The sequence below is a fragment of the Abramis brama genome, assembly GCF_963993115.1.
Source record: "Abramis brama genome assembly, chromosome: 16".
Classification (NCBI taxonomy): domain Eukaryota; kingdom Metazoa; phylum Chordata; class Actinopteri; order Cypriniformes; family Leuciscidae; genus Abramis; species Abramis brama.
This window is the reverse complement of record NC_139978.1, coordinates 11,496,681-11,521,436: the sequence shown is the minus strand read 5'-3', so window position 1 is coordinate 11,521,436 and position 24,756 is coordinate 11,496,681. Positions and strand designations below refer to the sequence as shown.

At 38.0% G+C, this 24,756-nt stretch overlaps 1 protein-coding gene across 2 annotated transcripts in view; it reads left to right on the top strand.

The window, feature by feature from the left end:
- adam9a (ADAM metallopeptidase domain 9a) overlaps positions 1–24,756 on the top strand; it is a 58,191-nt gene that overhangs the window by 19,066 nt on the left and 14,369 nt on the right. For both annotated transcript variants that reach the window (XM_084086838.1, XM_084086837.1), the window contains exons 4-14: positions 502–580; positions 9,679–9,755; positions 13,228–13,447; positions 14,913–14,978; positions 15,664–15,735; positions 16,172–16,341; positions 17,695–17,776; positions 17,912–18,045; positions 18,126–18,297; positions 22,317–22,409; positions 22,828–23,023. In XM_084086838.1, coding sequence (XP_083942964.1) covers positions 502–580; positions 9,679–9,755; positions 13,228–13,447; positions 14,913–14,978; positions 15,664–15,735; positions 16,172–16,341; positions 17,695–17,776; positions 17,912–18,045; positions 18,126–18,297; positions 22,317–22,409; positions 22,828–23,023 — 1,361 coding nt within the window. The remainder of the gene's footprint in view (positions 1–501; positions 581–9,678; positions 9,756–13,227; positions 13,448–14,912; positions 14,979–15,663; positions 15,736–16,171; positions 16,342–17,694; positions 17,777–17,911; positions 18,046–18,125; positions 18,298–22,316; positions 22,410–22,827; positions 23,024–24,756) is intronic.

The window sequence follows — 24,756 nt, the reverse complement described above, 5'->3', positions numbered from 1 at the left end:
TAAGAAAGATATGTAAAAATTTCCCTTTAGCACACTTTTTTGTCTTTTCTCAGCAGTTTCTCAGCATGAGAATGTCCAAATGTCATGAAAGTTTATATTTTCTAAAAATGTAAAAAGTTGTCTATAAAATGATACCTACCTTTTTTACTCTCGTTGCTATAGTTTTGGAGTTATGAGTCTTTTGTGTATGTCACTCAGAAAACAACTACTCTAAAAATGCCTTCAGGGCTTAAAATTATAAACAAAATTCAGTTCATGACCCCTTTAATGCTATTTTATCCTTTCTGAATAAAATATTTATTAATACTTAAATATAATATATTAATATCTTTTTCAAAAAATACTGACCAAAACTTTTAAATGATAGTCACCGATTTTATGGATCTACAGATAATCTATTCCTGTCTATGACAGTCTGTGTGTGTTGTGAGAGTTTATTAAATACCTGCAACAATGAATCCTAACATAGTTGTGCGTGTGTTTTTCTTTTTTTCCTCTCAGATTGCTTCTTCCAGAGGATTTCACTGTGTACTCTTATGCCAAAGATGGCTCGCTGGTCACACAGAGACCAAACATGACGGTAAGTCACCAAACGTCACACCAGCACTTCAGCAGTCTCTATTAAAAAGGGGAAAGCATGTAAAAGAACACTCAAATCAGGCACTTTATAGACGCAAAAAACAAAGCACTGACAATCAAAAATGTAATGCTGATATATTCTTTCGTACAACAAAAATGAAACGTACCGCTGCCCTCACCTTACAAGGTGTACTCTATTTTCACCTTGTTAGCAGTGTTTCTATGCACAGACTGCAGGTGAGAACAACTGCAATGTATCATCATGTGGTATTGTCTGCTGTTGTAAATGTTGATGCGATTTCCTCAGAGCCGTGACTAAACACACACACAGCATCTGATGCCAAGAGCAGTGGAGTAGTTCTGGGAAGAGCTGCATTACTCACACTGACTGGAATTCAGTTTTACACCACTGTAAGAAGTGATAGAGGCACAAAACATATAAAAAGAGTGCAGCAGAATGTATAACCACTGAAAGAATTTGGTGAAGAAACAATTTTCGCTCAGAAATTGCTTGTAAATTTCACAAACAATTGCAAAGAAATGGCAAGGAACATTATGAATTCTTGTAAAACATAATCCAATAGTCTTTGTTTTATTTACAACTTTGAAAAATATTTTTACAGTGTAGAAAGAGTGAAAGGAGAGTGGGAAGTGCATTCCCAATGAAGTTCTTTATCATTGTGTTCACAGATGAATGTCTGCTTAGAGATGTAATATGAGTCACTGGCCCTGACCTGTATGAAGTCACTCAGTGTTTGCTACGTGCAATTGAGATTTGTCATGCTTTCTTTAACTGCTGAGACTTAGACTTACTGTCTCAGTTCACCTACACTAAAAAAAATGTTATGCAAAACGAGTTTGATTTACTTTAAAAAGCTAAGAAACAATTTTCACTCACAAATGGGTAGTAAATTTAACAGCATATCTACACAAAATTCTTTGGTTTAATTTAAAATTCTCGAGTAAAGTTTACTTACTCTGTTTAAAGTAAGTTTTAATCACACTTTGTACGTTTTTTTTTTAACTCTTATAAAAGTACTGTTTTTAAGGTTCTTATTTCAATTCATGAATAATGTTTATTTTAGGTATTTTTTAACATTACTACAATTCATTTGTGAAGTTCACACATACAGTGCTGGAAAGTTAATTAGTATTGTATAGGTTGTACAGTGAGTATAAACTCAAATTGCCTTGAACAATCTGCTTCATTCAAATAATGAGTCTTCAATCTGTTGGCATAAACTGATGTCCAGCTCTTCCTACCAAAACATGGCGTTATTCACACACACTATGAATGAATAATTCATTACATTGAATCAAGCACTCTTTTAGTATATAAAGGAGGATATATATATGTATATAGAAAGAGGAGCAAAGCAAAAAGCATAGACTCAAACAAAGCTCACACAGTTCCTGGGCTCATATTTACATTAATGATGTAGTTTTCTCAGTCTCAATCTCAGGTGACTGCATTAGCTAAGCTAACTGGCTTGTTAGCATGTAAACGCAACTCTGTTAGTTATATGAATAGTTCATCTTGGTAACTTGTTAAAGCTAGGGTAGGCAATGTTTTTCATAAACACTTATTTTTATATTGGTTCAAAGTTTCTCCACATCCTGATAGCTATCAATAATTAAAGTGGTATAAATGTCAAAACAAATATCCAGCTTATTCCTACGCCCCATGACACCTGTGCGAATTATAGGTGTAACTTCCGTTAAGCTGTAATAATCAGTGAAAGGCTCGCTCTATGAACTCAATAATAGTTTTTTTTTTTAAATTGGGTACAATGAGATGACATTATTCTACCCACCCTTCAAACATCGAACATTAAATGACATTTAAAAGTGTAAAAGCATCAACAAGGTACTTTCAACAGACCATGAGTAACCCCCAAAGTGCGTTTCTTTACACAGCAATAACGGACAGGTTAAATATCACTTCACTGTAGTAATATATATCTGTATTATATAACTTAATCAAAAATGTTCATTAACTTGCTATTGCTAGCCTCTATGAAACTGCACACCCTAGGTAATCTAGGTAATTCCATCTTGGTAATCCATGTGCATAAAACAGAACTAAGTTAGTAAACGTTATCCAAAATCGTGTTAACATTGGAAAGTGCACAGGTAAACGGTACCAATAACTCAATTATAAGAAGGGCAATTCCGCGCAAAAATGTCACATCCATAACGCCAACTAAATACAATGGCATTGTGTTGGCGTTATGGATGTGACAGTTTTGCGTGGAATTGCCCAGAAACCAGTAGTAACCTGCAACATGCCTTGAGAAAGTTCTGCAGTTCGCTAACTAAATGAATATTGTACCACTTACCATAGTTTAATCTCCTTCTTTTAGTGAAATCACAGAGGAAAAAACTTCTGTTGGGTCAAGACTGTCTCTGCCCACCAATTTTAAAGTCAGAAGTCTGTGTAGTGTAAATTTTACTTACATTTGTCAGTTTTTGCATCAGGTTTCAAACTGTGGGACACGACCCATTTGTGGGTCTCAGAGTCGGAAAAGGTGGGTTGCGAAAAGTCATTTGGCTGCAGCTAAATTTACGTTTCAGTGAATGACACACACACACACACACACACACACACACACACACACACACACACACACACACACACTGTTGTTATTCCCTCGCGTGCGCTTTGGCTACCCAACAACACATAAGGAAAATATGTCTGTAAAAAGCATTTCACACAGAACGAGCATGAGAGTGTTTTCTTCGCTGAGCACCATGATGAGTTAACCAACACTCGCATTGCGGATAACAGTTCATATTCCGCACCAGTGCGAGCGTGTTTCCAGTTTATGGACACTATCTGTCATCACCTGATCACCTGCACGTCATCAGTCACCATTGACACTAACTATCATCATCACTGCTGTCTGTCATTGTCTCATTATCATCTGTGTATTTAGTTCCTGCTTGTGTTCAGTGTCCGGTAATGTTTGTGCTTAGCACACTGTTTCGTATTGTTGGCTCTTTTCTTAGTACTTGTTTAATAAACCTTGGAATTATCTTCGTCTGCTGTGGATTTCAGTGTTACACTTGGTTTAATGTGCTTGGTTAAGCTGTGACATTTATGTTTGCCTTCCATGTTTCCTTTTTGATAGTTATTTTGTTTAAATAAAACAACACTTTCCTCAATGGTCCTTGAGGATGGTCCTCAAGAAACATTCTGTGAGAATGTGGAGTGGTTAGTCCAAAATTTATCCTTTACAGTGGGTGAGGTGGAAGAGATTCTTGGTGAAAGAATCTTTTTTGTTGTGAAACTGCTTCTGTTGTTCTCCTCATTTGTTTGTCACTTTGGATAGTGTGTGCTGAATGATTAAATGTGTAAATGTTAAGCCCACCAGCAAAGCCCTTCCTCCTCCCTGGTCCTCTCCGGCTTGTTGGACTCCCTGGTTCCGTCCTTCCTCCTCCGATGGTTCCGTGCAGCATGGATTCACTTGTTCCACCCAGTTCCCTTGCTCTGCCTCCTCAACTGGGTCTGTCAAGTTCCCTGTCTCCACTTCTGGTTCTGTCCAGGTTCCTGGCTCTGCCTCTAATTCCATCCAGTGCACTCCATGGCTTCACCTCCTCCACTGATTTCACGCCTCCATCACTGGTTCCGGTTTCATCCAGTTCCCTGGCTTCACCTCATCCTCCTGATCCACTGTCCCTCCTCAACTCTCCAGCTCCACAGTCTCCTGGTCACCCAGATCCACCGTGGTCTTTGAAGAGGTTGCCTCAGAAAGGCCTCCTCCTCCGGCTCGTTCTTCCTTGGACTCTTTTTCTCAGGGGCACTGAGCCTTCCTCCCACCACCTGATAGCCATCATCAACTCCTATTATAGAAGGGTTGTCTGCGATTATACTGTCATCATGGCTAGTTATGGTTTTTCACACTGATTGTCCAGTCTTGTTTTAACGTGCTTTAGTTAAGCTGTTACATTTTGGTTTGCTTTTCGTGTTTCATTGTGAACATCATTTTATTTAAATAAACAACTCTAATTGCATTTAGACTCTCTCCTCTCCCTTTTTGGAACTGTGACGCATACCCGTCATAAAGGTCTCACTGTGTAAATGTTTTTTTACACACACACTTCATATAAAGGTAAGAGGCCCCAAAAAATTTGAACCACACATACAAATGTCTAAATGTCATGAAATCCACTGGTGTAAGAAATATTCTCAAACCTAACTTTTATTCACTCAACTGGTGTGATTTTTAGTGGATGTACAGTATGAACTTAGTTCAGCTGAGTAACCACAGGTGTAGTTCATCACATTAACTATGAACACAAGCCACTAACGATTCACACCCATAAAGTATCACAACACTTTTTGTTAGGGATGGTTATAAACTAAAAAAGTTTATAACCTAACCTAACCCGGCCCTGGCCCGTGGTGTTCAAGCCCTACCCGGCCCCAGCCCGACAACGGCTGCAATTTTTCAGCCCGAACCCGACCCGAGACCAACATCAATATCATTTTAAGCTCTCTCTGACGTGCGCTCTTTGATGCACGCTCTCTGATGCGCTTAGTCTCTGCTACACGCAAACACACGCACGTCACATGCTACTAAATGGTAAACTTTTATTATTGGCCTGAAACATCATGCCCAATCATGCCCACAAATATTGAACAGACTGTCCATTAGAGAGAAGCATAAGCATGCAGTAGAGAATATAGTGCTACGGGATCCAACTGCAAAAATAAGTAAATAAACGGCCTACCTTTCTTTGCTTTTAAGTAACTGAAGAACAATGTTCAAAACAATGTTCAAAAATGAAGAACTCTTCGCCAACTGGCTAATGTTAAATAATATTAATAAAAAATGTAAATAAATCCAACTTCTCCCTGATCCTCTGCATGGTCAACTGTCACCTGTTAATGCACGTGAGTGATGTGTGCGTATATGCATATTACTTTTGTGTTGCTTAGGCGATGTATAATATTTATAATATAATAAATATAACAATATTTCATACACATTATGTGACGTGTGCTCTGCACTTATATTATGGGCACAATGAAAGGAGAGAAGCTAAATAAGCCCGAGTCCGACCCGAGCCCGATCTGTAAAAGAAAAAAATGGCCCGAGCCCGGCCCGAATGGGCTTGCAGACCTCTACTCTAGTGTGCAATTTTTGGATGTTAAAACATTTTCTCAGTTTAATTTTCAGAGATGACTAAGCAAGTGATTTCCTTGTGAGCAGTGTAAAAGTTGGTCATTTTTCTAGCTCCATATCACAAGAAGTGAGCTGAACAAACTTTAACTTTAGGAGTTATCAAGATGACAAAACCAAACAATTCTAGCCAGATAGCAAATCCAGAGTTTATGATTAACTCTATCTCGCTATAAATGTCAATAATTTCAACTTCGGGAATGACTCATGGAATGGAAATTTAGTGAGTTAACTCCCACTTTTGGCCATTGCTTGAAATGTTTATTCAAAATGTTTATTCAAAAAGTGAATAAAGTATAAAAAAGAGTGCTCCCTTTATTTTTACTGAAGCTGTCAATCAATTCAGTTCAGTTCACTTGAGTTCTGGGCTCTTGCAAAAACTCCTGTTTTTTGCAAAATGCAAATTGCATTTGCTTTAGCATATTTACAAAAGAGTAAGTACAGTCTACAATTTGCACAATAACTAAATGCACATGGCTTGTTGATCAAAACTGATGAGTTGGATTCTCAGTGAAATTGTCAAACTCTTCACAACTTCTAAACATTTCATCGTGAGCCATCACATGCAAAATGATCCATTCAGCTATCAAAATGTCATACATGCATGTGTGTTTCAATAAATACCTATGACATGAATGTTTTTTAATGTCTGCTAAATTGGCAAATGGCCTGCCATTGTAATGAAATAGGAATCACAATATTCAAGTTCAAGTTCAAGTTACTATTTGTAACCGGAGGTAGATTACCAATCAACCAATCAAGTTTGGAAGCATACAGTAGGCTATATGGAGCACAATCATACAATTTTTGAACTTGGAGGAACGTCACAACCCTAAACAGAACGGCAGTTTATTTTTGTAGAAATGTGTTACAACAAATTCACAGACTGAATTTTCACAGTCTAGATTTTTAGTCTTAGTGTTTTTAGTCTAGATTTAAACAGACAGAGTGTGTCTGCTTCCCGAACAATGATAGGAAGACTATTCCAAAGTTTAGGTGCTAAATATAGGAAAAGGATCTACTGCTTATAGTTGATCTTGACATTCTAGGTGTTATCAACTGGCCGGAATTTTGAGATTGCAATAGGCCTAGACGTGAAGGACTACAGTGCATTAAGAGCTTGCTCAAGTACTGGGGAGCTAAACCATTTAATGCTTTGTAAGTAATCAGCAATATTTAAAAATCGATACGATACGTGTAATAGGGAGCCAATGCAGTGTTGACAGAAGCCTATAAAATGAAGAATACTGATTTTATTTTTTATAAACAATCCCTCATAAGCAATCCCCCTGTTACAAAATACATTCGGTACATTCAGTACACTGTCAAGTCTCTGGATGTATCAGTGTAGTTAAAATTTGAATTTAAATTTTTTTTTTTTTTTTTAAATAAGCTTAAGTAAAAGTCTGTATTAAGTCAGACTTTATTTCATCATTATTCCCTGTTGGATTTCAGATTTAGTCGAGGAACATGACAGTTTGTAATTCAGTTCCATATTACACTGATTTTTAAGAGGAATAAATCTTATTTAACCCATTTGGGATTTGCTTAAAACTTTTTGGAAATGTTCTGAAATGCCTTGTAGTTCGATCTTTAGTGAAATGCTGATCTGAGACTGTAGTGATATGAAAGTCTGATAACAGTTCCTTGTTACAGCACAGGAAACAGCTGCATATTATCGCCTTGTCATACACTTTACATATTTCCTCCCGATGTGGACATCATGTGCATCAAAAAAGTTGGTGTAAGCAGTGTCAAGTAAAAAAAAAAAGAAGTGTGTTTAAGTGAAGTGCGTTTCTACCCTCCAAACTGAATTTCATAAATACTGACTGTTCTAATAAATAAACCAATAGTCTTTCCCTTAAACTCACACCAGTGTTTTGAGGCATTGTTGCATGCTGGTTGTCATGTTGAAACAAACAGGGTGATTTTTTATTTATTTTTTGCACCACAGAGACACAATGTTTAAACTTTCCAGAGAAAATAACCAACAAATGATTTATTTATAGGATTTTCTGTTTAACAAACAGGCAAGGCATAATAAGACAAGGCATTTCACTGGTCAATTTTGAGATTTTGGGATATTTGTCTTCAATAACATATCTTCTTTCAGACTTGTGGTGAAAAAAAGTCCGAAATACACATTTAGGTCTTTATTTTACTACACTTTGTCTGTTTGCGTCTGTAGATTTCTCATAAATTCAACAAAAGTTGGCGTTCCAAATCATCCCGCTGCTCCGCGATCACTGTCTGCACCCTGTCATATACACCATTAGAAAGCTCTCTCTTTCCTGTACAATGCTGTCAGATCCAAATATGGTCATTTCCTTTTTATCAGCAACCAATCGTGAAAGTAAAAGGGGGGATTTAACTCTAATTGCGCAATCTCATTGGCTGATATAAATCTTTAAAGCCCGTTTTCTCAAAATGACTTTTTTCTCTTACTCCAAGTCCGAAATCTCCACTTCAGTAGCACCTATATACACCAAACTTTCGAGTCTTGTACCTAGTTATATTATGAAGACATTCACAGAGGGATTTGTAAATATATTATTCCTGATTTATAGCCTATAACATTTTATTCCAAAAAATATGGTGAAAATCATTTTTTTAAGGCTATAGACAGTATATTCTGATTTACAGGATAACAACAGTAGATATCCATAAATCTCTCTGTATTTTTTCCCCCATCTGATATGTGAACACAATGAAAAAAGAATTTTGAACCTGGCTTTATCCAATACTCCGATTTTAAACATTAAATTACAGAAAACTTGTAATACATTTTTTTCTCATCTTAATGTAGGTAATCAACTGGGAAAGTTTCATGGTGATATCTGCTAGTTAAAAAATTTACCCTATTCACCTGTAGTGTCTCGCCTTAAAGCAGGATGAGAATAAAGCAGTTAAAATGTGATTGCTTTTTTCTCTCATATCTTGAAATTGTGAATAATTGTGAACAACCAATTCATGTACAGACATTATGTTTTGTAAAAGACTGAGACCGATTTCGAGAATTCAGTTTATGAGGAAATAGCGTGAGAGTGAATTTGTGAGGTTATTTTCAAGAATTTCATGGCTGGGGACCCTCACACTCACATTTAGGGCCCTCACACCATCGGTGCTCGGGCCCTAAATATTGCGCCATTGACTTTAGACCAGGTTTCAGTTGGTCAATGGCGCAGTCTATTCAGTTGCCTCAAAATAGCAACGCGCCAACAATGCACAAGTGCACATTCAATACAATTAAGCAAGGCTATTTTTCACAAAGGGATATAAATAGTTTAGATTTAGGAGAATCATCCATTCAGAAAGCAGCGGCTGGGAATCAGCGTGTCAACCAACCCTCACTTGTGTATGATGTCCAATGGAATTTCTACAGGATGCGTTTTCCGATTCCCATTACATCAGGCATACACACCATGAGTCAATAAAAAGTGTTTGAAAGCCTACATGCTGGGTCAAATGAGCCATTCCTGAGTATTTGCAAAAAGTATAAGGGTAACTAGCTGCATAAGAAGGACTAGGTTTTTTCTCTCTAATAAACACACATCACACTCATTTATCCAGGTTGTTCAAGACCATGGAAACCCTGGCTCTTTAAAGAAAAATAAACTGTTGTTGAGGGAGTGAATTAAAATAAGAAATGTCTTGATTTTTAGTTGCTTTAGCTTATTTTAATGTCTTGTTTCGTCTTATTTTAAATCATACTGAGGCCCCCTAGTGGAACCTACAGTAATGCTGTCAGACCCTCTTACTAGGTTTTGGTCCCTGACAAGCAAACACCGTGAGCTTAATTCAGGTTTAGAATGACAAGAATGTTGCTTTATGTTAGTCAAGTCTTTGAAATTACATTTTTGTTCTTGGTGGAATTTATTGTGGCTTCTTTCTCTCTCTCTCCGTTTTCCATCAGGGTCATTGTCATTACAGTGGTTACATAGAGGATGTGGAGGGCTCTTCTGCAGCACTCAGCCTGTGCTCGGGGTTAAGGTGAGATCACAGGAGCTTTAAATAAATAGAGGGCTGAAATGTTACACCTGAAGCGGACTGTAAAACCTTAACAGCTGCTTACACACATCAAAGATGTTTTGGCCTTAAGGTACATACTGTAATTCATTTTAGTAAAAAAATAAAAAATAATAATCAAAACATAAATACTTTTTCTGCCCCTGAAATTATTTTTCTTCTCTGCTCATGTATCCAAGGCCACACAGGCAGAAAGAAAATATGAATCTCATAATCACAGTCTACTTGTCACAATCCAGTCAAAACCCAATGGATAAAATTGAAGTAACTGTTTTGGTTGGAATATGTAACTTTATATAAAGTTAACATTAGTCTTAAATGAAAAATCACCCCATCTATTTTCTAAATCCATGCTATTAATCTTATTATGAATAATTCATCCATTTAATTTGTAACATTTTACTTTTTTTTTTTATAATAATGTTTAATCAAAAAGTCATAACTCGATCTTCCAGTGAAACAACAGACTTCTCCCTGGTGATGTATGCTGGATTTTTCATTTAGTCCACTTAAAACCCGCCCCTTTTCTCACAATTAACTGCAAGTGTTGAAAAGGGATCCCTTGTCATTATATACAGGGTTCCCATAATCCAGAAAACCTAGAAATTCTTTTTCTTCAAAACTTCCTTTATAGTCCGGTTCACTCGACATTGTGTCATTGTGTAGCTGATGCTCAGGGGGAACACCTTTCTCCAAACATACCGAAGCCTTATTAAATCACGCCAGTGTAAGTACACTGGCCAATGGCATTTAAACACGCAAAATAGAGGTGGGCACCTCCGCTATAAAGGGTGGTGCTGACCGTCATTGCCTCAGAATCATTCTGCTTCAGATAGCTGCCTTCACCAATCAAAGTTGACCACGTCTTCGTAGAGGACAATGCTCTACCAGTTGCTCTCCTACAGCATTTTGGTGACTGCACAGCCTTTAAGCACAATGACATGGAAAGAATGCCTCTCCTGTACTCAGTGATCCTCCTGATGTACATGAATGATGTGTATTCTGCCATTTACCTCTGAAATGCCCTGATCATGGGCGATGCTCAGGTTCTTCTGTGTCCCGCTGCCCCTGAGCCGCAAAGAAAAAAAAGCAATGGCAGCCTGAGGCCAGAGGTGATGAATCTGATGATGAACTCACGCCGGCTCAGTGCCCATGCTCGCCAGAGCCCCCAGTAACCTTTTCTTAAAGGTGCAGTATGTGATTTCTGAGAATTGTTGTTGAATATTTTTGATATTTGAAATCAACCCAAACAAACACACCACTCCCTTCATTGCTTCACCCCCGAAATGCATGATCACATTGCATTGCGCAAGAGTGGATGTTTCTTTATCATAACTGAAGAGAAAAATAAAGCAATGATGACAAATGAATTATAAGGAAGCACAAAAAATTAACATACAGTACACAAGAGGATACAAGCAAAAGTTCGTTGTTAGTTGCCAGTAGCACACCAGCTCCAGAAAAACAATGGCACTACCCTAGTGAAAAAAAGTATACTTTAGCACAATTTATTTTTATGTAATTTAGCATAATTAAATGTATTTGTGGCACACTATAAATTGGTATACTTTAACTTAACTTTTATCTAATTTTGTACTAAATGCATTTTAGTTGTTCAAAAGCAGTGCTGAAGTTCAACTTAGATTGTATTAAAGATACTTGTTTGTGCTAAAGGGAACTATTCCAAGTATACTTAATAAAATTAATCATCACTGAACATCACTGTACAGTGGAAACAAACTGTTGCATTATTTGCCTGTTATCACTGTAAAGCTGCTTTGAAACAATCTGTATTGTAAAAAGCGCTATATAAATTAGGGCTGCGCGATTAATCGCAATTTAAATGATATTGCACTTAAACTGATCTGGCTTATCGCGATTATGAAATTGCAAAGGCTGCGATTAGTTTTTTATGCGCAGCTTGTCATTTATGTAGGGCTCTGTAAACGCTGCTCCATCTGAAAGCACTGTGAGTTTGAGTCACTTATAACGTCCATTTGAAAAAGCAACACGCGTCAAACATCTTTCCAAACATGAGAAGCATTTATAAACCTCTTGTCCAACAAAAGACAACATTTAATAACATGCTTTTACTCCAAACTCACTTCATAACGACAGTTGCGCATCCTTCTGTGAGATGATGTGGCTTCTTACACAGAATAAGGCAGTCGTGTGTTTATTAGTCATGTTTAATCAAAGCGTTTCAATCTTCTGTTTATTCAGCTACAGATAGAATGATGCCCGATAGGGATTGCCTGGAATGATGTGCGTTTTCGTACTTCTGTGACGGCGCATATTTGGCGTGATTGCGTGAGAACGCCCTCTGGCGTTCAGATGGAGCACAATTTACTATCGATCAGCCGCACTGCACTGACAAGCTGCGCATAAAATAATTGCAGCCTTTGCCAAATCGTGTGCGGTTTCATTGCGATTAATTGTGCAGCCCTAATGTAAATAAAGATGACTTGATTAAAGTACACTTTAAATATACTCTTGTATTTAAGTTTTGAAATGCGGAATTCACTCAGCATAAACTTCAGATGTATTTTGGTGACAATACAATTGCAATTTACACTGTAAGAGTGTTGAACATACAATAATATTATACTGATAACAAACTGAGGTCATACTATCCTTTACTTTTAGTGATTTTAAAATGCATTCCAAGTTCTTGAAGTGTGCTAATGACATCAGTATTGTGTGCTACACATACAATAAAGTAATCTTTATAAATAATGGCACAGCTTAAGAATTTGCTATTTACCAACACCCCCCAGTATACCAGTAACTTACTTATACGGTGAACATCGAGACAATAGGAACAGATATATTTACATTGAATGTAGGAAACACTACGGACTGGATTCGAACCTGGGTCGCTGCCACACAAGCACACTCGGTTTTACCAGTTGCGCCACCGCAGATATGCATCAAGCAAAACTGGGGTTACTTTGTGTTCTTCCTTTACTGTTACAAGTATCACTAGAGCCGGCCCAAGGCATAAGCAAACTACAGTACATGAAATGACAGCTTGATTTTTACAGCGCACATATCAGTTGTAGTTCTGGTGCCTCCGTCCCAATACTGTATAACTCAAAGTACCTGTATTAATTTCTTTCTTCTGCTGAACACAAAATAAGATATTTTGACGAATGTGGGTAACCAAACAGTTGCTGGTCCCCAGTGACTTCCATAATAGGAAAAATATACTATGGAAGTCACTGGGGACCAGCAACTGTTTGGTTATCCACATTTTTCAAAATAACTTTTATGTTCAACTGAAGAAAGAAAGTTTGGGAATACTGTATACACCTTTACTTTGTCATTCCCAAGAGATAAGATCAAATTGACTTTTAAAGTTTCTAGCAGGTTTAAAAAGCTCTTCTTGTCAAAATCTGTTATATGTTTATAAGTGTGTGATATGTATTTACCTTAGGGGTGTTCTCTACACGGAGGGCACCAGTTTCGGTATTGAACCGTTGGAAGGTTCCTCCAGTGATGAGCACTTGGTGTATCGATTGGAGGATGTAAAGACTGAACCTCTCACCTGTGGAACGCCTCACTTTCATAACCATGATGATGAAGCTTCACCAAGGAAACCCACAGACAGCCATGTCCACAACATCACCTTTGGTCAAAGCAGCCATCTAATCAGGGTGAGTCACTCCAAATCCAATAATGACATGAGCAATTGCACAAGCTTTAGAACACAGATAATTAACAATGAATGTTGGACTGCATGACGAAAGTGTGTATGTGCATGTATGTTACAGTAGCATACCTGTGCATGATGGTGTATGTTTATGTTCAAGTGTTTAAACATTGTCATAATTTGATTTAGTAGTATTAGAAGTCATTGCATATGGAAACAGATAAAGTTCTCAAGGTGAATGCATACCTACTAGGGGTCAAAATAACAAAGAATCTTGGTGTGATTTTTGGATTTTGTCAGACCTTAGTTTTAGTAGTCATGTAAAAGCAATAAGTAAATCAGCATACTATCATCTCCAAAATATTGCAAGACTTAGATTCTTTGAAACTTGTTCATGCTTTCATCACCAGCAGGGTGTACTATTGTAATGGACTACTCACTGGTGTTACCAAAAAAAAACCCATAAGACTGCTGCAGCTCATACATAACGCCGCTGCCAGGATTCTGAGCAGAACCAGAAAATATTAACATATTACACCAGTCCTCGGGTCCTTGCACTGGCTTCCAGTTGCGTTTAGAATTTATTTTAAAGTACTGTTACTTGTTTATAAATCATTCAATGGCCTTGGACCTAAATACACTGCAGATATGCTCTCTAAATATAAACCTAACAGAGTACTCAGATCATTAGGATCAAGTCAGTTAGAAATACCAAGGGTTTACTCAAAGCACGGCGAGTCCGCTTTATAGTTATTATGCCAGCCGCAGCTGGAATCGGCTTCCAGAAGAGATCAGATGTGCTTCAACAGTAGTCACATTCAAATCCAGACCCAAATCACATTTATTTAGCTGTGCATTTACTGAATGAGCACTGTGTATTTTTGGTTAGGGCTGTCTGGTTATAAGAGTTGAAAGAACTTGTTTTCTTCTAAAATAGTAAAAAAGTCAGCAGATCTAGCAGTTTTTAAGGCCTTTCTGTAGGTAGAAATATAATTCTTCCACCCAAAGCAAAATACCACTAGTTTTATTTTCTTGCAGCAAAACATAATTTTTATCATTTCATTTAATTTATTACATTTTAAAGGCACTTATACACATTGCATTTTGTTATAATGTACACACCGTATGCATAGGTCTTTATATGTACTGTATGTGACAACATGGCTGTTTTTATATTTTAGAAACAGGATGACTTGAAAGGTCATATTTTATCTAAAAAAAAAAAAGTTCAATTCTGGTTTAATGCTCTTCTGTTCATAATTTAATCCACACTACAAACAATGGTTGATCATCATTAGATTGCTCACAACTGTCAACAGCTTAATAAAGTTCTTGCATTAATATTATTATTATAGTTTTTTAATGGTATAATGATACAAATTTAATTTGTAAAGAAAAATCATAATAGTGATGCTAACTTTAGCAAACACGGCTGAAAATTACACTAAATTCTTTGTCTCTCCAAACAGAAAAAGAGGGCAGTGCTGCACCAGACACACTATGTGGAACTGTTTCTGGTGGTGGATAATGAGAGAGTAAGTAGTGTAAATCTTGTACTATCTTCTCTTTTCTCATTGTCTGATATGTTATACAGCCCGCTCTTAAACTGAGAGCAGTTAGTGTAAGAGAATTAAATGGAAGTGTGGAGACATTTATTAAACATTTGGAGATACAGTGCTATGCATAAGTTTAGACACCCATGCTAAAGTTGACTAAAAAGAGGAATAAAAAATCATCTTTTGGAAATTGAACTTAATGCCTTAATTAAAAAAATTAAGAAAAATCCAACCTTTAAGGACACCAATTTTCTTTGTGAATGAATAATGTATCGTAAATAAATAAATGTTCTTCCTTAAAATACAGGGTGCATAAGTCTGGACACCCCTATGTTAAATTCCCATAGAGGCAGGCAGATTTTTATTTTTAAAGGCCAGTTACTTCATGGATCCAGGATACTATGCATCCTGATAAAGTTCCCTTGGCCTTTGGAATTAAAATAGCCCCACATCATCACATAGCCTTCACCATACCTGATTTTTTATTCCTCTTTTTAGTCAACTTTAGCATGGGTGTCTAAACATATGCATAGCACTGTATGTGGGATGAAAACGTGATCGCCCCTGCTTGGGTCATTAAAGCATCAGTGTGAGAATTGTTCCATGTGAGAAGTGCCCAATTTCTGAAAGTCTTTCTTGTTTTTCTTTTTTCTCTTTTCTACAGTATAACTACAAAAACAAGAATCAAACAGCAGTTCTTGAGGAGATGGTTCAGATTGCTAACTATGTTGATAGTGTAAGTTATCTTGCATATTTTAAGGTGGATGCAAAGAATTTTATTCAATTCACATTTATTTGTCAAATATTAAAAATCATTATTTATATATCACTAAAACAGTGATTATTAAGAGGTCTAGGAAGCAAGGTGTTAGTTTTCTCTGTTACGCTGATGATACGCAGCTCTATATTTCTTTGTGCCCCGACAAAATTTACCAATTCACAAAAGTAACGGAATCCATAGCTGATATAAAAAATTGGATGACTAGTAATTTCCTACTACTTAATTCTGAAATTCTAATTATTAAAACAAAAAAACTCCTAACATTTTTTCCTATTATCACTGTAAAGCTGTTTTGAAACAATCTGTATTTTAAAAAGTACTATATAAATGAAGGTGACTTGACTTGACTAGTGATTTTCTAACTTGATCTCTTTTTCCTGCTTCCCCTTAGATGTACATGACTCTGAATATTCGTATTGTGTTGGTGGGGCTGGATATCTGGTCTGTGCAGAACTTCATCAATATTGATGGCAGTGCTGGAGAGGTGCTGGGCCGCTTTACTCAATGGAGAGAGAAAGAACTAGTTCACCGCCGTCGTCATGACAGTGCACAGCTCATCCTGTACGGGCCTTTCTCTGTTACAATTTATATCAGATGTTAGAAGTGAGTCAGGAGAACATATATAATATAATCAATAAATTCATAGTAATATCACACAAAGGGAGCTTGTACAGGGAATAAGGGATAAGGTCCTAATACAAAGCCTTGCTACACACCATAATTTTTCCATTACAAGATCAGATGTCTCTTCATTTACATAAACAAAATGCTAATATCACAGTGGTTTTAATGAAGTGCACGAGGAAAGTGATAGAGAACAAAAATAGTTTATAATAAAATAAACAAGAAACACTCAGGAGATCGTATGAGAACAAACTAACACAACCTTGTTAACTAAGACGATACTGGACAAGGGAACTAAGGAAACACAGGGCTTAAATACATGGAGAGGTCTGACATTACTTACATTCTATAAGCCTGTTAAAGTATGTAGATCTTTTGCAGTATTCAGGTCTTGCTCATAGCTAGAAACAATGTCTTTCCAACCAATGTTCTCAATAAATTATCGGTGCCGAAAAGAGAAAGTTATTGCATTGTAAAGTATATCTTTAAAGGGACATTGTATAAGAATTTCTCCCATCTAGTGGTGAAAATGTATTTTGCATTCAAACGAATAGTGCTCTCCAGCGCCTCGCTTTTTCAAATGCGTGTTGCATCTACGGTAGCCGTTATGTACCAAAAAGCTATGACAGGATGTCTTATAATAGCACTTCATCGAGTTTTCCTTCGGGTGAACTGTAATCTCCGGTCGCGTTTCCTTTTACGGCCTATTTTGGACTTTTTCGACAACGAGGACTCCTTATCCTGTGACTCAGCATATGTATGGACTCCTCCATTATAAATAACCGTGCAGTGCAGCCTTTTAAACTTGCCGGGGCAGTGACAAGTGCCTCTCACTGCTCTGCTCCTCCGCTTCTGCTGGTTTCAGTCACGTGACGCTGGCTCTGAATGAAAACGCGTTGTGGAAACGCGTTGGCCTAGTACTTTTTGTCCCTCTCTGCTATTATAGTTTTTCAAGATGGCGGAACTACATGGAAGCCTCCGTGGACCTACCCGTCCCATGTATATAAAGATAATAAATTCTTTGTTTACGAGGATAAGTCAGATAATTAGCAGAGGTATTTGTACACCATTGAGGACATATTTATGAATAAAAATATTGATTTTAGATAATAAAATACCTAAAAAACTACACATTGTCCCTTTAAAAGATCAAGAAAATCCAGTTTTCCATTATGTGATATATATGATATCTATGCCCACTTTATATTTATTGTTCTATGAATAATGACTTGCAGTTATGGCTACAGAAATTGCCTGCCTGCCTGATTCTCTTTCACTCTCTTTTCACAGAAAGAAAGGATTTGGTGGAACAGCAGGCATGGCTTACGTTGGCACGGCTTGTTCCAGAAGTCATGGTGGTGGAATTAATGCGGTATGATATCTCTGATCCACTTCTCATATGCTACAGATACTCACACACACTGTTAGTCAATGTCTGCTGAACAATGACTTTCACCAGTATCTAAATCTCTGTCTTTGTATGTATATGTGTGCATTTTCCCCTCAGTTCACCAATAATAATGTGATGTCATTTTCCTCCATCGTGGCTCATGAGCTGGGTCATAATCTTGGGATGAACCATGATGATGGCCGAAACTGTAAATGCGATGTCCCGCACTGCATTATGAACTCAGGGGCAACGTGAGTGTTTTTTGTGTATAGTTTGTTACAAATTTCAGTATGCTGTGAGATGCTGTTTTGACCCGTTTTTTTGTCCTCAGTGGTTCTCGTAACTTTAGCAGCTGTAGTGCTGATGACTTTGAGAAGATGATCTTGAACTCAGGTGGCCGCTGTCTGCTGAACATACCACGGCCGGACGAGGCATACAGCGCCCCCTTCTGCGGGAACCAGCTGGTGGATGTGGGCGAAGAGTGTGACTGTGGATCAGAGGAAGTGAGTAGTCTGATTACAGATCAGTTTAGAGCTGATCCTGATTTGACATTTCTAAAGAACGTGATAATTGTTGGCTGATTTAGTATCCAACTGTGCTGTTGAGCCAGTGATGTTAAAGGGGTCATATAATGGTACATGCACTTTTACAAGTTGATTGTACTGAAATGTGTGTTGGCAGTGCCTGTACACAACCATCATATAATGATAAAAATCCATCCAGTGTTTTTTTTTATTATCTCCTTATATGTTTTCCCCTGTCTCAAATTGAGCCGTCTGACCGTGTGACATCACACGGTCAGACGCCCCTCCCACAATTGTTAATTGACAGCAGCGTTTCAACACAGACCCGCCCTGAGCGAGCTGTCATCATAGTCCGCCATTGTTGATATGCTGGAGCAGAATGGCGTCTAAGCGATTGTGGTGTTCTGTTCTTGGGTGTAATAACGAACACAGCAGTCATTTTGATGTTCCTAAATCCGAACCGCTGAAGACGCAGTGGCTGAGTTTTGTTTTCGAAGGGAATATTCCCCACGATCAACGTCAATGCTTTCCTGACAGCTGTACCTAACACTGCATAGATAACATTACGCATCACTGACAAGCCTACATTTACCGAAAAAAAGTTTTTCATGACCATTAGCTGTAACATCAATCTGTCAATGAACTAACGTATACATCAGTAAACACATAGCGTTCGTATCTCACTATCTACCCTGCCAGTACATACAAAGATAGATCAAAGTGACTTTAATTAACCAACCATTCAGAAACGTCCTGTTCGAGCCTTAATTGTCGAACTTCTTCGGGGCCGTCATTCTGGGTCCGACTCCGGTTCAAATTGATACGGTTGCACAGATGTGTCCTCAGAGACTAAGAGAATATTGCTTTAAAGCATAGGTCTTCAACCCTGCTCCTTGGGACCCACTGTCCTGCAGTTTAGCTACAACCCTGATCAAACACACCTAAACCAGCTTATCAAGGTGTTTAGGGTTGTCTGAAAATACACAGGGCAGGTGAGCTGAAGCAGGTTGGAAGTAAACTTTGCTGGACAGTGGGTCCCCAGGGACAGTGTTGAATATCTAGGCTTTAAAGTGTTTAAACTTTTAAACTGTTATCAACAATTACCTCAGAGTTTGACTGTTTTGCCATTGCTGGAGATTTTAACATCCACATAGTGCAGAAAACAATATGGCAAAAGAAATCAATACTGTTTTAAAAACTTTTGATCTGACTCAGCATGTACATGGACCCACACACAATCGCGGACACACTCTAGATTTACTTATCAGTAAGGGTCTAAACATTTCACTGATTGTTATTAAGGATGTAGCACTGTCTGATCATTTCTGTATTTTCTTTGATATATTGATCTCTCCTGCCACTAAAGCTAGATCTGTGTCTGTCAAGAAGAGATGCTTAAACGAGAACACTAGTGTACTATTTATGAAGGCTATATCCTTAACACCAAGCATATCTGCAGACTCTGTTGATTTTCTCCTTGATTCTTTTAACTCAAAAGTTAAAAGTGTAATTGATGATATTGCTCCTGTGAAAGTCAGGAAGAAGAGTGGCAGACAAAAAGCACCTTGGAGAAACTCAACAGCAGTGGAAAATATGAAAAGACAATGCAGAAAAGCAGAGCGCATGTGGCGGAAGACAAAACTTGTAGTCCATTATAACATCTACAAAGACAGCCTTCATGCTTTCAATATGGAACTAGGCAAAGCTAGACAGACTTTCTTCTCAAATATTATAAACAGCAATTTAAACAACACACGCATTCTTTTTGCTACTGTAGAGACTGACAAACCCCCCAAGCCAGATTCCCAGTGAAATGCTCTCAGACAACAAGTGCAGTGAGTTTGCTTCTTTCTTCTCTGAGAAAATCAATAATATCAGAAAGGTGATCAGCACATCCTTGAGTTGCACTGAGGTCAGACAGATCAGACCACCTGAGAAAGTAGTTACTATGTCTGATTTCAAAGAAATTGATGGCAAAATTTTGGAAGAAACCGTACAGCACCTTAAAACATCAACCTGTGCTCTTGACACACTTCCCACATCTTTTTTCAAAAGTGTGTTAAACAGTTTAGAAGCAGATCTTCTAGAAGTGGTAAATGCCTCACTTCTCTCTGGGAGTTTTCCAAACTCCCTGAAAACTGCAGTTGTCAAGCCCCTCCTGAAAAAGAGCAATCTGGATAAGACCATATTAAGCAACTATAGACCGATCTCAAATCTTCCTTTCATAGGCAAGATCATTGAAAAAGTTGTCTTCAATCAGCTGAACAAATTCCTGAGCTTGAATGGATACTTTGACAATTTTCAATCTGGCTTCCGACCGCACCACAGCACAGAGACATAAAGATAAATAAACGATATTCGCTTAAATACTGATACAGGCAAATTATCGGTGCTGGTACTACTCGACCTCAGTGCTGCATTTGACACTGTCGATCATAACATACTTCTTGACAGGCTGGAAAACTGAGTGGGGCTTTCTGGGATAGTCCTAAAATGGTTCAGGTCATACTTAGATGGGAGAGGTTATTATGTGAGTATAGGAGACCATAAGTCTGAGTGGACATCCATGACATGCGGAGTCCCTCAAGGCTCAATTCTTGCGCCACTCCTGTTCAACCTGTATATGCTCCCAATGAGGCAAATAATGAGAAAGAACCAAATTGCTTACCACAGCTATGCAGACGACACTCAGCTCTACTTAGCCCTATCGCCTAATGACTACAGCCCCATTGATTCCCTGTGCCAATGCATTGACGAAGTCAACAGTTGGATGTGTCAAAACTTTCTTCAGTTAAACAAAGACAAAACTGAAGTCATTGCGTTTGGAAACAAAGATGAAGTTCTCAAGGTGAACGCATACCTTCACTCTAGGGGTCAAACATCTAAACATCAAGTCAGGAATCTTGGTGTGACACTAGAGTCAGACCTTAGTTTCAGTAGTCATGTCAAAGCAATAACTAAATCGGCATACTATCATCTGAAAAATATTGCAAGAATAAGATGCTTTGTTTCCAGACAAGACTTAGAGAAACTTGTGCATGCTTTCATCACCAGCAGGGTGGATTATTGTAATGGACTCCTCACTGGCCTTCCCAAAAAGACCCATAAGACAGTTGCAGCTCATACAGAACGCTGCCGCCAGGATTCTGAGCAGAACCAGAAAATATGAACATATCACACCAGTCCTCAGGTCTTTACACTGGCTCCCAGTTAAATTTAGGATTGATTTTAAAGTATTATTACTGGTATATAAATCATTCAATGGCCTAGGACCTCAATATATTGCAGATATGCTCACTGAATATAAACCCAACAGATCACTCAGATCATTAGGATCATATCAGCTAGAAATACCAAGGGTTCACTCTAAGCATGGCGAGTCCGCTTTTAGCTATTATGCCAGCCGCAGCTGGAACCAGCTTCCAGAGGAGATCAGATGTGCTGCTACAGTAGTCACATTCAAATCCAGACTCAAAACACGTCTGTTTAGCTGTGCATTTACTGATTGAGCACTGTGCTGCTGTTCGTCCGACTGTTTGTACGGTACTGTATTTTATTTTATTTTTCTAAACCGTTTTAATTATTCTTATTTTTTTTTATTATTTTAATTTCTTCTATGTAAAGCACTTTGAATTGCCATTGTGTATGAAATGTGCTATATAAATAAACTTGCCTTGCCTTGCCTTGAAATATAAAGCCAAAAATATTAACTGTAATTACAATCAGCAATACATATAGTACAGAGACATTTAATGTTGGAGCGTGATTTGAGTGAACTTTGTTTTACCAGGGGTCTGGCACAGAGCGTTACACTGCTCTGCTTCGCTCACATGCTGTGGTTTAAACCTATCCCGTAAAGTTTGTTTGGATTTTACAAAATCTTTTAAAATACAGTATCCTAAAAAAGGGATGTTTCTTTTTTTGCTCAGTTTAGTTTGTTGCATCCCTAATGAGGAATATCGAGAACTTCTGAAGGTTGATTTATGTAAATTTTTCAGGAGTGTGAGAAGGACCCGTGCTGTGAGCCGAAAACGTGTAAGCTGAGGTCAGGCGCTCAGTGTGCATACGGGGTCTGCTGCAAGAACTGCAGGGTAATTAAACCTTTTCTAACACTGTAGCTCTGCTCCTAACCTTGAGATGCAATGTTGTTGTTATTGTTAACTTAAAAATGATTTTTAATTAAAAAAGAGCTATACTATAATATAATACTGTTATTTATATACTATAATAATAATAGTAATGATACTAAAATAACACTGGCAAGATGCATGCCATGCTGGTTTATAAGATAACTTGTTCTGGCCAAATTAAGGCAATACATGTATTCTTCACGCAATGAGACAAAATTTGTCTAGTTCGGTCATATATATATTTTCCATTAAAACATCAAACTTGTCACCAAGCAGCTCACTTGGACAGAGCTAATATATACATGCATATGCCATTTGACAATTTGCAATTGTACTTTTTGCTCACATGTTCTGATTAATTTTTCTCTCTATCTGTCAGTTTTTACCTGGTGGCACCGAGTGCAGAAGCAAAACTGATGAATGTGATTTGGCAGAGTATTGTAACGGCACATCTGCACTCTGTCAGAACGACGTCTACATACAGAACGGCCATCCCTGCAAACAAGACCAGGCTTACTGCTACAACGGCCAGTGCCAGCACTATGACACCCAGTGTCAGGCCATATTTGGCACAAGTGAGTACACGATTTCGTACTTGTAGTGCTGGGTAATACAAGAATTAAGAATATTGTTTATCCAGTATTGATTAAAATAAAAGATATTCTGATATACATTTTTGCTTATATTCCCTACCTTTATTTTACCCTGATCTAAGCATAAAAAAAACAAATTTTAAATTGATTATGAACAGTTAGTTAGAAAGACATAACCACAAAATTTCTGAGCTGATCATGTACTAATATTGTATATAGTATTTTATAGGGATGTCCCGATCAGGTTTTTTTGGCTCCGAGTCATTTTATTTTGAGTATCTACCGATACCGAGTCCCGATCCAATACTTCTATAATACATAAAAAAAGAATAAAGAAGAGCGAAAAAACAGATCCAGGATGTTCCTTATTTTTTATTTAATTCACCTTATTTTAACATTCAACAACTCTGTTAACAAACAGAGCACTTCTGTGAGGTAGCTTGAACAATCAAGTAATAAATAACATAAATTCTTCACTTTTGGACTTTAACGCAACAGTAAATATAAAAAAGTCTAATATATAAACAAATAGCACCTCAACTTAAAATACCCGGCAGGCATGTAAACAAATAAAAAATAAAAGTGCCACAGTGTTTGCAAAGCCAGTAATGTGCTTTTAGGAACTGCACTACTAACTCTTACGCCGGTTTCACACTGCACGCGTTAAGGCTGATTTATACTTCTGCGTCGGACCTACGCCGGAGCCTCTACGCTGTAGGCAACGCGTTGGTTTTCATTTAAACTTCTGCGTCGTTGTCCGCGTTGGCGCGCGCAGAGGGAGCATGTGAAACCCGAGGGAGCGGTCCTAGCAGACCAATCACAGCGCTTGCGTCCGCGTAGAGTTGACGCGTTGTTACATTTTTGGAGAGGTGCACGTCAGGGTACGCCAAAGGGTACGCACGCTACACACAGCCTACGACGTAGCTACGGCGTGAGTTCGACGCAGAAGTATAAATTGGGCTTTAGCAGAGCGTGCAGCGCGTATTTTTTTCGGCGCCCATGTTAACAGATTAAGGCCTATTTATACTTCTGCGTCGAACTGCCGCCGTAGCTACGTCGTAGGCTGTGTGTAGCGCGCGTACCCTACGGCGTACCCTGACGTGCACCTCTCCAAAAATGTAACAACGCGTCAATTCTACGCGGACGCAAGCGCTGTGATTGGTGTGCCAGAACCCCTCCCTCGGGGTTTCACATGCTCCCTAGGTGCGCATCAACGCGGACAATGACGCAGAAGTATAAATTAAAACCAACACGTTGCCTACGGCGTATAGGCTCCGGCGTAGGTCCGACGCAGAAGTATAATGAGGCCTTTAGAGCATTCACACCGCATGCAGAGGCGGCGCGGCAGCGCGTAGCAGGAGCAGAGCAGAAGCAGCAGTGCCGCGATCGTTTCGGCGCCAAGTCTATTTTTGCTGCGCCGCTTTTGCTGAATTAAAGTGACAATGCATTGATCATGGACAAAATACACCACAGTTTTAATCCAAAAAGTGCATTGATGATATCTATTGTGTTTTAAACAGTCAATCAAATGACCAACAGCAATTTAAAAAGAAAACAAATGTCCAAAAACAAACTTGTTGCCATAACAATAAAAACAAAGATGAATCAAAAGTTATATAAATGAAATTATTAATAAAATAAGCTTCTTGACAAGTCTTTTCTCTTAAATGTATTTGAAAACGAAATAAAGCAATGCCAACTTATCCATTATAGAG